Source organism: Mauremys reevesii, linkage group 10 (assembly GCF_016161935.1).
Source record: "Mauremys reevesii isolate NIE-2019 linkage group 10, ASM1616193v1, whole genome shotgun sequence".
NCBI classification, from domain to species: domain Eukaryota; kingdom Metazoa; phylum Chordata; order Testudines; family Geoemydidae; genus Mauremys; species Mauremys reevesii.
In genome coordinates, this window is record NC_052632.1 from 40120182 (window position 1) to 40136160 (window position 15979).

Here is a 15979-nt window from a genome sequence, read left to right on the forward strand (position 1 = left end):
GGTGCTATGTTGTTCTATGATTAGCTTTCACTAACCCAGTAAGAAGAGTGAATTCCTGAAGCACTATAACAGTCTTATTGTGGAGTCACAGTCCCTGTGGGCATTGCAGTCTATCTTGCCAGGCAAGCTGGACCTTAGATCACACACCAAAGACAACGCTCGCTGCCAATCCTGTAATAAACTAACTAAAAGTTTATTAACTAGGCAAATGAAACAAGAGAGTGAAAGCAGGCAGCATGCGTATGCAAATGAGTTACACTCTGTGGGTCCAAAAGGTGACAGAGTTGTAGTAACCTGTCAGCACTGAATGTCTTTTAGGGCTAACCCAGGTTGACCCAGGGGATCTCAGCTCCTGTTTCCCAGCTCCAGCCCTGTGAGACTCCAAACCGCAAAGAGAGTGAGAGAGAGAGAGGAGAAAGTTTCTTGTCATCTAGTTTTATTTCCTTCTTCCATAATTCAAGCTGATGGGTCGAGCCCTTTTGCAGGAGCCTCTCCATGGGTGCGATGGGATCATTAGCAAAGCCTTTGTGTTGTGATGTCCTGCAATGGCCCATTTGGATTCAATTGTCCTTCCTGATGGGCAGGCGGTGACACCTTCTGTAAGGATTCAGCATTTTACATTAGGTGAAGCTTTTTCCCTGGTTGGTGAGTTATTCAGAACAATCATTTTACAGTTACGAAGCAAACATGTAATATGACTTTGTAGCATGGCATAGGGACAGAAATAGGATTAATACATGCAGCAACTTACAAACATTTCATAAATTCTAAACACTAAACACATTGTCATAAGTCCAGTACCCATCTTAACCCTGCTAACACACAGGCAAGTGGGACTGGTTGTCAGCAATGAATTTGTCAGTGCTCGGCTGAGGCCTAAAGCCCTGGAAGAGCTGACATCTGGTTTGCCAGCGTCACAGTTACACATAGAGAACAAAATCCTAACACACTTTCTAGAGCCTAAGCTTCACTACCAAGCCATTCCCCTGTCTACTACAAGATTGCTTATCCCAGACTGTAAATAGGTGCCCCTTGTGAACCATCCAGTCCTTCATTCACACATGACAAACTCAAGTGAGATAAGTATCCCCCACCAGAATATCTCCCCCCCCCCTGCCCCATACCTGGAGTACGTGGATTACCATTTGGTGACTTGCCTTAACTCACAGACCTAGAGATGATAATTGCCAGGATCTGTACATACCTGTTCTCCTATTTTGCATACAGATGTCTCAACGATTATGGTGACCAGTGTGAGACAGTCTTTCATTAGCGCCCTCATGTGGCATGCTTCGATGGACTAGTATGTCCAAGGGGATCCCTGTACCTCTGAGATGCCTCTGTTCCCTCGACCAGTTGCCATCAGCAGGGACTTGGGTCATTGATAGATTTCTGGTTTACGTGGCAGCCTGCCAGAAAGATTTTTTCCCCCTTTCCCAATCTCGCTGTGCATAGGCTGTGAGCAGAACACCCTGTGCAGGGGCAGGGGGCCTCAGCCCAATGCTGGGCCCTAAGCAGAGCTGAGGGGTCAGTGGGGGGGGTTGTGCTGGGTCCTGCCTGGTGTGAGAGATCAGGGAGGGGCTTAAGTTGGCAGCTTTGGACTTGACCACCCTACCCGGGGAGGGGAGGGGAAGAACTTGGCCTTGTGGTGGGCCCAGGGAGGGAGGGGGAGGCCCTTGGTCTTGTAGTGAGACCTGTCCAGGTGGGAGAGGCTCAGAGGTGGAGGGGATCATAATGGGCCCTACCCAGAGGGAGAGGATCGGGGGGGAAGGGAACTGTGGTGGGCCCTGCCCAAGAGGGAGGGGATCGTGGTGGGCCCTGCCCGGGATGGGGGAGAGGATCGTGGTGAGACCTGTCTGGGGTGGAGAAGAGGATCGGGGGCGGGGGAGAACTTTGGGCCTGAAGTGAACCAAAGTTCTTACATGCTGTGAATTTTAACCAACCTGCATGCTAACAGCCTAAAAGCAGAATATGTGAGAGTCAGCTTTTTAGCAGACAGCTGCAGTCCCGCTGAAACTAGCAAAAGTAGTGAGAAGGCGGGAGGAAAGGGGGGAGAAGGCTTCATGTGCCTAAGCTGACAAGGCCAACAGATAAAACATGCGGATGAGAACTTTTCTTACACGCTGAAATGTAATGCCTAATGTAGCTGCTGTTGGGAAGGGAGGGGTGAGGGGGAAAACCGAACAAAAGGCTTACACAAACAAGTGGGGTATAAATGCTGGGACCCCGCCTGCGAGCGGGTGTGCAGGATTTGAGATTGCTATGTCTCCCTGGCACCTTATTTGGGCTCAAATAAATGTGGTTTTGCTTCTCCACCCTGGTGTGTCAATTAGTGCTATGCACACCGGGCAACGAACCCTGCTGTTGCTCCGCCTCAGGCTCTTTGAGCCGGCAACAGTTTTGGCGTCCCTGGGTGGGCTCGAGGCAAAATTGTGCCTTGCCCGGACTCCTCCAATGGCCGGTGGACGATGGTCACAGCCGACGCCCAGAGCGCACCGGTGCCTTTACCGGGGGCCTCGGCAGAGACGCGTCAGACTGACCTTGGAGGACACAACGGTGCAACGCACTCAGATAGTGGAGAAGCTGTTGCAGGCGACGGTGAGGAACCGGTCCTGTGGATAAGGTAGGAACAGTCCAGTGGTGTGGACTTTTGCCCGAGGCTCAGGACGCCCAGCCGTTGTAATTCCCACTAGACGAGAGAGCGTCCTATAGTGGGTCAAGGGCAAGCCCATGGTATGGGGCAAGGACAGGGTACGGTTGGTAGGGCAAGATGTACGCCCTTAGAATGCATTCTAGCAAATTGGAAGGTATTTGGTTTGGATCCAATGAGTAAAAGTAAACTGAAAAGGTTCTGTACAGTAGACTGGCCTCAGTATCTGTTAGAGAGCCAGGAAAGGTGGCCACCAGAAGGATCACTTAATTACAACATGATCCTTCAATTACTTCTGTTTTGTCAGTGAATGGGTAGCTTCTGAAGCTGTTTGTATAGAGAGCTCTTGTAAAAAATCCCTCATCATATGCCCCAGAGCTGCACTGAGAGGAGGACTGTCCGTGGGAATGTCTGTCTCTGTTGGGCTCATGCCAATCTGAACTTATTGACTGTGCAGCAAGATAAGATGCATCGTGGTAATAGGAAATAATGGCCTTGGTGTGTGTGTGTGTGTGTATACCAGTGTGAGTGTTCGTTACCGGAAGACGCCCAGACTACCCTGTGAAGTGATTGCTAATGATCAGGAGTATTCTAACGCAAGCCCGGTAACTAGTGGATCTTTAGGAGATCCGACCCACGGTGGGCTGACTCGGCCTGGCATCGTCCGGCGAGGAAGCTGCCTGGGTCTAGGAATGTGTGAACCCATCTTCCCTCCCCCCCCTTCCTTTCCGTGTGGGCTACTGACAGTCTGATCATCTCACTGGATGCAATCAGAGTAAGCGGCGCCGTCTCCCAGAGACTAGCCGACGCTCTTTGCTGAAGGGAGGTGTAGGAGAGTCATGGTCATCCTCGTTAGTCTCTCCTGTGTGAGTGTCCTGTAGGGAGAGATCCTTAGTTTATGAGCCGCTAGCGCGGACAGGGCACCCTCTCTGTGTGTGTACGTGGAAAATGGGTAAAGGACAGTCTAAAAATTCTACCTCATCCCCTAAGGGTACCCCAGCATAGTACATGTACGTACATTATGGTCCTGAAACCTGCAGGTATTTAGAGAATTGGAATCTTCACATGTGTAAAAATCCATCTAAACAGTGCCCATTAGAAGGTATCTTCAATCTAGATAAGATCATATATCTCAGAGGAGCTTTTAATCACCAAAGAAAAGCCTCTGACACAGTGTGAGCAATTTGTCTAGGAACGGGTTAATTTGAAATTCAGCTTGTCCCAGAGATGAAGGGAAAAGTTGCTTTATGTTCAAGGTCAAGAACCAGCACAGACTATGCTAAGTGCAAAGAAAAAAACTGCTTTCAGCCCCAGCTGGTTGTGGAAAAATAGAGACAGAGGCAAACCAAAGGCAATACAAGTTACAGAACTGAGATTGCATTTGGAAAGCTTAACGGTTCAGTGAGATCCAACAGTTTTTGCAACCCCGAAGCCGGACAGGCAGCTGACCTGAACTGGAATCTCTGAAAGAGACGCCGCAGGAGAGTCCAGGGTGTAAAAGAACAGCCATCCCAAGAGCAGAAGCATGTTGGAAATTCTGGACAAGCTGTATACAGGATAATCTCCCGTCCACCTATTTCCCTTCTCTGAACATTATACACAGACGTGGCCAGTCTGGATATGTGTAAGTATTAAAGTGGCTTAAGGCTTGGAGCATTCATATTTTTCCTGAGTGATGTGGGAGTGTTCCCAACACTCTCCATTGTTGTTTTATTATTTTTAATGAAGCTTTAAAATTTGGTTATATGGTGTGCTTTCTCTATCCACCCCCCCCCCCTGTCCTGCAGTGTCAGTTTGATCACCTGACATAAGGGATAAATTGGTAACAGAAATTTGTCACAGTTTGGTGAGCAACTAATAATGGGGGAGCCCTGCAGAATTTACACCATCTATCTGTTTTACCCTTGTTATTTTATGTTTGCTTTGTTTGGTATTGTTGGTGTTATATGATAAGGATTGTATGGTTAAAGGTGAGCCCTAATAGAATAAGGAAACACTATCTGGTTCTGGTTCTATTCTGTTTAACCGGTTACTGTTGTTTTTCTGCTCTGTTCATTTGGGCGTTAGGTGTGTGGGCGGAACTGAACTTCTCATTCGTAATTCCTCAGGGTGGAAGCCATGTGTGCGATGAAGCTCTGAGGTTGTATTGAGATCCTACTGTCCCGCCCCCTGTGACAGACAATGTAATAGAAGTGGAAAAATCTGGCTTAGACTGTAATTTTCTCTGCTCTCTGTGTAATTTTCTTTTCTGTTTAAGTGTCAGCAGATAAATGGGTGGGTCTCTGGGTAGACCCCTAAAGGGGTTTGGATTATGTGTTAAGTAAATGGCCTTTACCCAATGGCCATGTATTTTTGCCCAGGTGGCAAGCCTTACTAGGGAGGACTCGGGTAGTCTTGTAAGTAAAAATGTTTTAGGGAAAAGACCAGAAGGGTGGGGGCTAGTTGTGAAGCCCACCCTCCTAGCTAAACTGGTAGTGGAACAAGTTTGTGTCCAGGATAGGGACGATTCAGCGAGAAAAGCAGGATCGGGCCCAGGCAGGCAGGCAACAGACAGAGATATTGGAAAACAGGTTGGAAACTTTTGAGGGTGTAGTGGAAAGAAGTGAATATAAGCATGAGGATTTCAAATACTCAGAAGAATATTTGGAATGGCCATGTCCCCATAGTTGCAGACTTTAACTAAAAACAGTTCAGCAGGTTACCTGTCTCCAGCACCCAGACGCCCAGCTCCCAAAGGGATCCAAACCCCAAATACATCCGGTTTATTCTGTATAAAGCTTATACAGGTTAAATTCGTAAATTGTTCACCCTCTGTATCACTGATAGAGAGATATGCTCAGCTGGTTGCTCCCCCAGGTATTAATCACTTACTTTGGGTTTATTTATAAAATCATTTTTGTTTAATTATAAAGAGTAGGATTTAAAAAAGATTTATAAAGAGTAGTGATCTTGCATCCGAAGAAGTGGGTATTCACCCACGAAAGCTCATGCTGCAAAACGTCTGTTAGTCTATAAGGTGCCACAGGATTCTTTGCTGCTTTCATAGGGATAGAACTGGCTGAACTCCAGGGGTTGGGGACACTCAGAGCACTGTGCCCAGTGTGAAGGGGCCTAACGGGGTGGAAACAGCCCCCCGGGAATCCCCCCACTGTCTTGCACAGCCCAGAATCCAGGGAGCACAAAGGGGTTCAAAGCCACACACCCCAGCCCTGCTGCGCGTGGAGGAACAGAGCAGGGGAGAATCAGGCCGTACCCGACTGCCAGTGCGGGTCACCGTGGTGAGGAAGAGCAGGTCGGTCAGGAAGAGGCAGAGGCAGAGCTGCAGGTGGAGGGAGGTGCTGACGTTGCGGATGGAGCGGCACAGGAGGAAGGTGAGGATGGCGAGGAAGAGGCACAGCAGGGCGAGGGTCAGTCCCACGTAGGTGATGATGTTGAAACTGAGAGTAGCTTCCTGGGGACAGGAAAGGAAATTCCCTGGGAGCGAGGCGTCCAGGGGTTCAGGTGCCACGTCCTGTGTGTTCCCAGGGAGCATCGGGCATCACAGCCTCTCCCAGCCAATGGGGATGAAGTAGTCTCAGAGGGGGAGCCCTTTACAAAGGGGGTCCATTGAGGCTGACTTGGGGCCCCACTGAGACCTAAAGCTAACTGGGACTAGAATCCTTTGTCCTTCCTTCTTCACTCCTGCTCCCCCGTCCCTCCATTACAGATGCCAGGGAACAACATTGTCACAAGCTCTCTATGCTGCATCTGGCAGCTGCTCAGAAATGTCTGACAGGGCAGGGATAGAGCCCAGATCCTGCTGCCTGAGAAACTCAGGTCACTGACAGATGAGCTGAAGGAGAATCCCCATTAACTGTTAGCAGTATAGCACCTCTGATGAACAACAACAGTTCTGAACACTAGAGGGCGCATGTGGGTAGACAAACACAAACGTGCACTCACACCACTAGAGGGCATGTGCACATGGACACAGACAAACACCACTAGAGGGTGCAGGATGTTAGGGAGATTCCCAAACCTGAGCCATCTTTTGCTGGTGACAAATCTGAGGAACTGTCACAGATTGAAGTGTCACTAGAGGAGGTGTTGGAATTAATTGATAAACTTAACAGTAACAAGTCACCGGGACCAGATGGCATTCACCAGTTCTGAAAGAACTCAAATGTGAAATTGCAAAACTATTAACTATGGTTTGTAAACTGTCCATTAAATCAGCTACTGTACCCAATGACTGAAAGACAGCTAATGTTACACCAATATTTAAAAAGGGCTCTAGAGATGATCTCGGAAGTTACAGACCAGTAAGTCTAACGTCAGTGCCGGGCAAATTAGTTGAAACAATAGTAAAGAATAAAATTATCAGACACATAGAAGAACATAAATTGTTGGGCAAAAATCAACATGGCTTCTCGAAAGGGAAATTGTGTCTTACTAATCTATTATAGTTCTTTGAAGGGGTCAACAAACATGTGGACAAGGGGATCCAGTGGACATAGTGTACTTAGATTTCCAGAAAGCCCTCACCAAAGGCTCTTACATAAATTAAGTTGTCTTGGGATAAGAGGGAAGATCCTCTCATGGACTGAGAACTGGTTAAAAGACAGGGAACAAAGGGTAGGAATAAACGGTAAATTTTCAGAATGGAGAGGGGTAACTAGTGGTGTTTCCAAAGGGTCAGTCCTAGGACCAATTCTGTTCAACTTATTCATAAATGTTCTGGAGAAAGGGGTAAACAGTGAGGTGGCAAAGTTTGCAGATGGTACTAAACTGCTCAAGATAGTTAAGACCAAAGCAGACTGTGAAGAACTTCAAAAAGATCTCACAAAACTAAGTGATTGGACAACAAAATGGCAAATGAAATTTAATACGGGTAAATATAAAGTAATGCACATTGTAAAAAAAATAACTCCAACTACGCATACAATATGGTGGGGGCTAATTTAGCTACAACTAATCAGGAAAAAGATCTTGGAGTCATCATGGATAGTTCTCTGAAGACATTCACGCAGTGTGCAGAGGCGGTCAAAAAAGCAAACAGGATGTTAGGAATAATTAAAAAAGGGATAGAGAATAAGACAGAGAATATCTTATTGCCCTTATACAAATCTATGGTATGCCCACATCTCGAATACTGCATACAGATGTGGTCTCCTCATCTCAAAAAAGGTATAGTGACATGAGAAAAGGTTCAGAGAAGGGCAACTAAAATGATTAGGGGTTTGGAACGGGTCCCATATGAGGAGAGCTTAAAGAGGCTGGGACTCTCAGCTTGGAAAAGAGGAGACTAAGGGGCGATATGATAGAGGTATATAAAATCATGAGTGGTGTGGAGAAAGTGAAACATGCCCACATACACAGGAGCACATGCACCACACACACCCTCTGATTGCATCCCCCAGTGCAGCTCTCCCTTGACCCTCAGATCATTGGCCTGGATTTACCCCTAGCTCCAGATCTGGGTTTACCCCATAAGAACACAAGAACATAAGAATGGCCATACTGCGTCAGACCAAAGGTCCATCCAACCCAGTATCCTGTCTATCGACAGTGGCCAATGCCAGGTGCCCCAGAGGGAGTGAACCTAACAGGCAATGATCAAGTGATCTCTCTCCTGCCATACACCTCCACCCACTGACAAACAGAGGCTAGGGACACCATTCCTTACCCAACCTGGCTAATAGCCGCTAATGGACTTAACCTCCATGAATTTATCCAGTTCCCTTTTAAACGCTGTTATAGTCCTAGCTTCACAGCCTCCTCAGGCAAGGAGTTCCACAAGTTGATTTTCTTTTATTTGTTTTAAACCTACTGCCCATTAATTTAATTTGGTGGCCCCTAGTTCTTGTATTATGGGAACAACTGAATAACTTTTCCTTATTTACTTTCTCCACATCACTCATGATTATATACCTCTATCATATCCCCCTTTAGTCTCCTCTTTTATTTATTTAATTTATTTCTGCTGTTGTTTCTTGAGCAATTATCAATTTGTTAATTTACTGGCTTCCTACTGCTGCCTCTGACAGCTGCAATGCTTGTTGGAAAAACCTCATTTTCTCCCTGCCCTTCCTGGTACTTATGTTAAACTAGAAATCTCCACAAAGGGCCGAGATGGTCAAATTAAAAATAAATATATAAAATCGATTGCATCCCCTCCCCTTCTGGAAATAACAGATCGAGTTAAAGACCATGAGTGCAGCTTTTGCTTAATTTAATTTCTTTTAATAGGTAGGGGGAAAAAATAAGAAGAATTTTTAAAAATAAGAATCAGAGGGGTAGCCGTGTTAGTCTGGATCTGTAAAAGCAGCAAAGAGTTCTGTGGCACCTTATAGACTAACAGACGTATTGGAGCATGAGCTTTCGTGGGTGAATACCCACTTCCTCAGATGCCATGAAAGCTCATGCTCCAATACGTCTGTTAGTCTATAAGGTGCCACAGGACTCTTTGCTGCTTTTAAAAATAAGAAGAATCCAAACCCCAGATTTATTGGGAAAAAAAGAAATAAAAAAAGAATAAAAAGAAATAACATAAAATTCCATATTAAAGTGGTTAGTAAAAACAAACAAAAAACAAACAAACGTACCCAACAGATTGCTATTGCTAGTATTAAAAAGCTGGTTTCTATCTATCTAGTGTGTGTGTGTAGATTTAAATATATACATAAACAAATCGGGGTTGTGTTTTTTAGTTGTGCGTCGTCTCGTTAGCAGAGCACTCCAGGGGTTAACAGAGAGGACAAGTCTGGAGGAATGAGACAAAGTCAAAGGAAATGAAAGTGGGCACTTTAAACCGGGCTTTTACTAAAAGAACCCAAGAGGTTTAGGAGCTCCTGCTTGGGGTGTGGGAAAGAATTCTGAATTGGCACCATGGTAAAGCAGGTGCTGAACTTTAATGTTTGAAGTCCCCTTGTGTACTAATGATCATTAATGATAAATAAGATTATTTCATTAATAATAGGAAGGACCGTGAGGATGGTGAAAGGATTCGCAAACCTGCCCTGTAGTGACAGTCTCCAGGAGCTCAATGGGATTAGCAGAGAGACAGGGAAGGGGTGACTTGGTCAGTCTACAGGGACTTTGATAATGGGCTCCTCAGTCTAGCAGCCAAAGGGCTGGAAACGAGACCCTCACACTGGAAATGGGCAGGGAGGGTAAATTAACCCCGGAACAGCTTCCCCGGGGGCGTGGTGGATTCTCAGCCCTGGCCCTTTCCAAATGGAGCCGGGATGTTCTGCTCTCAATGGAGCAGGAATGAATCCAGGGAGGGTGAGGGCCTGATTTTTCTTCTCCCCCCGGCTCCAACATGGGCAGAACAGGCCCTCGCCCTCCCTGGATTAAACTGCCACACTCCCCTCTTGCTCCCCCTGCTCTGGCCCCTACAGCCAAACCCCACCCAGCAAGTTCACCTGATGGGGGGCGGGGAAGGGCTTCAGGGCAGAAGGCTCCTGAGCTGTTGTGGAGCACGGCCTGGCCCCACCCCTTACCCAACTTCCTGGCCAGGCACATTGGTCGCTGCTACTTGGGGAATCTCCCTGTGCCCTTTGGAGATGGCTGCTTGTGCCCCTGATCAGATCCAGGGCCCCGCCTGTTGGTGGGGAATGAATCTGGAGTGACTCCTGCTCCACAGGGGAGGATTGAGGGGAAGAGCAGAACCAGCCCAGCCCCGAGGCCCCAGCGAGGGCCGCGCCTACCTCCAGCTCTTAGAAGACCATGAGCACGGCGAAGCTGGTCAGGTGGTTGCACTAGCAGTAGGTGATGGTGGCGTTCAACTTCTGCAGGGTGCAGCCGTCGGTGGCCCAGCGCCTGCTGCCAGGCTCCCAGTAGGCGCAGAGGAGATGCAGGTCAGTCTTGTTCTCCTGGGGACAGAGAGACGCTTGGTGCATGGGGGGCAGGAGCAAGGTGGGGGGCTGGCTGGAGCTGCACAGGGGGCAGGACTCCCCAGGCCCCGAGAGGGCAGATTGGGGGAGTACGAGGGGCTGGGCTGCGTTGGGGGCACAGAGAATCAGTTTGTCCCTGGGTGGGAGGTGGATTCACCTGTCGCCTGGGGTGCAGGGTGTTACTAGAGATGGGCCCTGGCTCTGCCCCCCAGCGCCCCAGGCTCTCCTCCCCCCATGCCCAGCCCAGGGGCTCACTGGCACCGGGTGGCTGAAGTGGATGCTGACAGAGAGGCCAAGTGCCTGGGGGTTCGGGTCACTGATGAAGGCGGACACCACCGGAGACAGTACACGGTAGCTGGGCCGTCCCGGCTCCCGCGCCCACTTCCCCGTCCGGCCAATCTCATCCCACTCGGGCACCTCCACCCGCCCAGCACCGTCCAGGATGGGGCTCATCCCCTGGTATGTCAGCAGCCCGGCCAGCGTGAAGCCTGTGAGATACAGAGGAGATGGATGAAATGGGGGACAGAAGGGGCCTTGGGGCAGACTGGTGCCAGGGGCACTGTGCTGTGGGGGGTGCTACCCCCATGACCTGGCTTTGTCCCATCGCTATACACACCGCAGCCTGGCACTAGGAGGCACTGGACTGCTGGGGGTGCCGGCCCCAATGCCCTGGCCGTGCTCCGCCCCCCTTCACACCCCAGCCTGGCACCAGGGGGCGCTGTGCTGCTGCTCCCATTGCCCTGGCCGTGCCCATCGCTATACACACCCCAGCACAGGGGATGACCACATACCTTCATTTTTCTGCCCTGGGACTCCGGCCCACTTTAATTCCATCTGCATCTTGCTCTGCTGCAGCATCACGGTCTCTTGGCTCTGGTTCCCAGCCTGCCTGACCGCCAGCTCCAGCTCTGCAACCACAATGACAGCCAGGACTCACAACAGAGAACATGGAGAGGAAGCCTGTAGCTAGACAAGGTGCTTTCCTGGCTGTGGGGGGAGCTCCCAGCTACTCCAGTCCCAGCCTCTCCCAGCAGGGGGTGCTGTGGGGAGCACTGGCTGGGGACAGCGCTGCTGTCTCCCAGCAGGGGGTGCTGTGGGGAGCAGGGCAGGAGCACCAGCTGGGGCGGGGGAGCTCCCATCTCCCAGCAGGGGGCACTGTGAGGAGTGGGGCGGGAGCACTGGCTGTGGGGGGAGCTCCCATCTCCCAGCAGGGGGCACTGTGGGGAGTGGGGCGGGAGCATAGTCCGCAGGTGATGAAAGCCCAACTGGGACCATGTGGCCAGGTGCTGACCTGTGCCGTTGGGGGATGCGATGCTGATCCTATCACGCACAGTCAGGCCCAGCATTCTCAGCAGCTTCTCCACTAGGGCCATCAGCTCCGTTGCGATCTGGTGTCTCCACTCCACACTCTCGCTCTGCTGCCCGACCAGATTTATCTGCTTCTCCAGAATGTCCAGGAAGCCCTGGCCAAGCAAACGTGGGGGGTGTTGGTGTCACAGTGCCTGAGCCCCTGCCACGTCCCCCATTCCCAGACTGCTAGTCCTCCACTGCCTTCCCACAATCCCCCTGAAAGGAAAGACAAGTTCTCCGGCCATTGACATTGCTGTCTGGGAGGTCAGACTAGATGATCACAATGGTCCCGTCTAGCCTAGGAACCTAGGAGAGCCAGCTTCCTGGGCACAGAGCCCACTGGGGTGGCAGGCATGGGAATTTCTGGGCAGGGCTGCTGTTTATTTATCTCCTGTTCCGGGTGCTGAATCCCTATAGTAGGAGCAGCGATTCCTCCCCCTAACAGGAAAAAAACCAGCAAGGCCCCATATTTTGGCTTGGCACCTGCAGCTTTCCCTCAGCGTTCTGAGAGTTCATCTGCTTCAGCTCTTCCAGCGCCGCCTTGCAGAGACGTCCCACCTGTGCCTGGAAGCTGCCCAGGACGTTCTGAAAAACAAGGCCCAGGCCTGGCTCAGGAAAAGAGATCACAGAATCGCAGCCCACATCCCCCCGGCCCGAGAGGATCCCTCCGCTCAGAAGCCAGGCACCAGAGGAAGCACGGGCAATGCCCCGTCTGGCCCCTAGGGGGTGCACGGCGTTTGCAAGGGATGGTGGGGGATGGTGGTTGCAAGATGAAGCGTGTTGCCGCAGCCTGATGCTGCTGATCCTGGATGGTGAGAATCACCCCTGGGGCAAAGGCCTGGACCGTGGCTGGACTGCAGGGGCTACAGGGACTGGCCACTGGCTCTTTGCCCAGGGGCAAGTTTGGCCCCAGAATCCTCGTTGGGCGAGATCAGTGAAAAGCAACGTGGCACTAAAGGGGAATCGGGGTCTATCCCCCCCTCCCGGTGTCTGTGCCTCACTCACCTTGGCTCCGGCAGAGTTGTCCTCACCTAGCAGCGGGGGGCAGGTGAGCTCTGGGGATGGAAAGGGAGGAGGAGTGAGAGATGGGCGGGGGGGAATGTGGGGGTCTGGCTAGGTAGGTGCATGCACCAGAGCCAGGCACAGAGAGCAGGACTCATTCCCTCCAGCAGGGGGCAGCAGCAGCCCCCCTTACTCCCCGCAGCATGGGGAGCAGTGACCCCCCACACACACACTGAGCCCCACACATGTGCGCAGCCCCTTCTCCCCATCCTCTGCCCACAAGCCGGTCTCTGTGAAAGGAACCGTCCCCCCTCCCTGTCCTAGAGGGACTGAGCCGCAGTGGGGTGGGGGTGGGGGCTGTGGAATCATCCCAGCCATATCGCCCCTCAACCCTCTCCCCTCAGCTGTGGGTGGTTCTGGGCTATGTTGCGGGTGGGGGGTGAATCCAGCAGGGAGCTCCGGGCTGGCCCCACAATGGCCTCTAGTGGCCCCTAGGCACAGACTGCGCCCCCTGCTGCCTCTTCCCAGGGCAAAGAATCCAGCTATGCACTGCTGGGGGGGAGATACCCGGCCCCTGGCTGCCCTGCTCATCCCTCCCCAGCCTGGCCCCTGCTCCGCTCCCAGAGCCAGACCTGGTCTCGCTGGTGCCTGTGGCTCTGAGACAACCGGAAACACCCCAGTGGACGGACAGGCTGGGCTGGGGGAGGTGAGAGCCTGGAGGCTGAGCCCTCCCCAGCTAGGGCTGAGACCCAGAGGGACCCCGTCCATGGGGGGCAGGGGGCTGGCGCAACATCCCAGACCAGTTCCCAGCTCCCTGCCCCCTCGGCCAAGACCTCTGCCTGTGTAACCCCAGGTCCTGCCCAGCCCCCCAGGTGCCTCCTCCGTGCCCCCCGCGGCAGGACCCACCTTGGCACAGGGTCGTGTTCCTGGTGGAGGGGACATAGCCGGCCCGGCACTCACACCGGTAGCTCCCGATGGTGTTGATACACGTGGCGTTGGGGCCGCAGATAGCTCGGGTCTTGTTGCACTCGTCAATGTCTGAGAGGGGAAAGCGGGGGAGGGGGTCACTCACAGCACAGCTGGGGGCACAAGGGGGGCGAAGGACCATGGAGGCACCTCCCACCCATTGCAGGGGGCGTGGTCTGTCGGTCAGTCTGTCTGCTCCATCTAACCCCCCCCCCCATTCTATTCTCCTTTCTTCCCTGCTATGTGCAGGGCCCCAATCCCTATGGTGCAACACCTCCCCCCCAGGTTAAGGGGGCCCAACCTTTTCCAGACCAGGATCCTGCGATCCCCTCCCTGCACCAGTCCTGACAGAGGGGACTTAAGGGGGGGGCCGATCAGCCAGTTAAACTGCAAAGGGGAAGTGACTTGGGTTGTGTGCAGGGTGCTAGCTAGAAGGAAGCTCACTTGGGAGGGGACAGGTGGGGCTTCTCTACAGCCCGAGGGCTGGGCCCAGTGGTGGGGGCCTGAGGTGAGGGGGGCTAGGAAGCCCCGAGGGGGGGCTGGGAGCCTGGAGGAAGGGTTACGCTAGCAGGCATAGCAGAGAGGGGTCTGACTTTGAAAGGCTCCCCCAGAATGGGGATCACAGCGTGACCTGGCCGGATGGCCAAGACCCGGGAGAGCCGCGACTCCGGGAGCTGCAATCATAGAATCATAGAATCTCAGGGTTGGAAGGGACCTCAGGAGGTCATCTAGTCCAACCCCCTGCTCAAAGCAGGACCAATTCCTAACTAAATCATCCCAGCCAGGCTTTGTCAAGCCTGACCTTAAAAATCTCTAAGGATGGAGATTCCACCACCTCCCTAGGTAACCCATTCCAGTGCTTCACCACCTTCCTAGTGAAATAGTGTATCCTAATATCCAAGCTAGACCTCCCGCACTGCAACTTGAGACCATTACTCCTTGTTCTGTCATCTGGTATCACTGAGAACAGTCTAGATCCATCCTCTTTGGAACCACCTTTCAGGTAGTTGAAAACAGCTATCAAATCCCCCCTCTTCCTTCTCTTCTGCAGATTAAATAATCCTAGTTCCCTCACCGTCTCCTCATAAGTCATGTGCTCCAGCCCCCTAATCATTTTTGTTGCCCTCCGCTGGACTCTTTCCAATTTTTCCACATCCTTCTTCTAGTGTGGGGGCTAAAACTGGACACAGTACTCCAAATGAGGCCTCACCAGTGCTGAATAGAGGGGAATGATCATGTCCCTCAATCTGATGGCAATGCCCCTACTTATACAGCCCAAAATGCCGTTGGCCTTCTTGGCAACAAGGGCACACTGCTGACTCATATCCAGCTTCTCGTCCACTGTAACCCCTAGGTCCTTTTCTGCAGAACTGCTGCCCAGCCATTCGGTCCCTAGTCTGTAGCAGTGCATGGGATTCTTCCGTCCTAAGTGCAGGACTCTGCACTTGTCCTTGTTGAACCTCATCATATTTCTTTTGGCCCAATCCTCTAATTTGTCTAGGTCCCTCTGTATCCTATCCCTACCCTCCAGCGTATCAACCACTCCTCCCAGTTTAGTGTCATCTGCAAACTTGCTAAGGGTGCAGTCCACACCATCCTCCAGATCGCTAATGAAGATATTGAACAAAACTGGCCCCAGCACCGATCCTTGGGGCACTCCACTTGATACCGGCTGCCAACTAGACATGGAACCATTGATCACTACCCGTTGAGCCCGACCATCTAGCCAGTTTTCTATCCACCTTACCGTCCATTCATCCAGCCCATACTTCTTTAACTTGCTGGCAAGAATACAGTGGGAGACTGTATCAAAAGCTTTGCTAAAGTCCAGAAATAGCACATCCACTGCTTTCCCCTCATCCACGGAGCTGATTATCTCATCATAGAAGGCAATTAGGTTAGTCAGGCATGACTTGCCCTTGGTGAATCCATGCTGACTGTTCCTGATCACTTTCCCCTCCTTTAAGTGGTTCAGAATTGATTCCTTGAGGACCTGTTCCATGATTTTTCCAGGGACTGAGGTGAGACTGACTGGCCTGTAGTTCCCTGGATCTTCCTTCTTCCCTTTTTTAAAGATGGGCACTACATTAGCTTTTTTCCAGTCATCCGGGACCTCCCCCGATCACCATGATTT

At 51.5% G+C, this 15979-nt stretch overlaps 1 protein-coding gene across 1 annotated transcript; it reads right to left on the minus strand.

Annotated features, from left to right (window-relative positions):
* Positions 1-243: 243 nt before the first annotated feature.
* On the minus strand, positions 244-15638 carry LOC120373693 (adhesion G protein-coupled receptor E5-like). Its single transcript, XM_039492441.1, has 10 exons — positions 15593-15638; positions 13786-13917; positions 12883-12932; positions 12361-12462; positions 11819-11990; positions 11319-11435; positions 10783-11015; positions 10342-10506; positions 5904-6101; positions 244-597 (listed from the first exon to the last, which is right to left on the minus strand). The coding sequence occupies exons 1-8, from the start codon at positions 15597-15599 to the stop codon at positions 10393-10395; spliced, it is 927 nt and encodes a 308-aa protein (XP_039348375.1). The 5' UTR covers positions 15600-15638; the 3' UTR covers positions 244-597; positions 5904-6101; positions 10342-10392.
* Between the last annotated feature and the right edge of the window lie 341 nt (positions 15639-15979).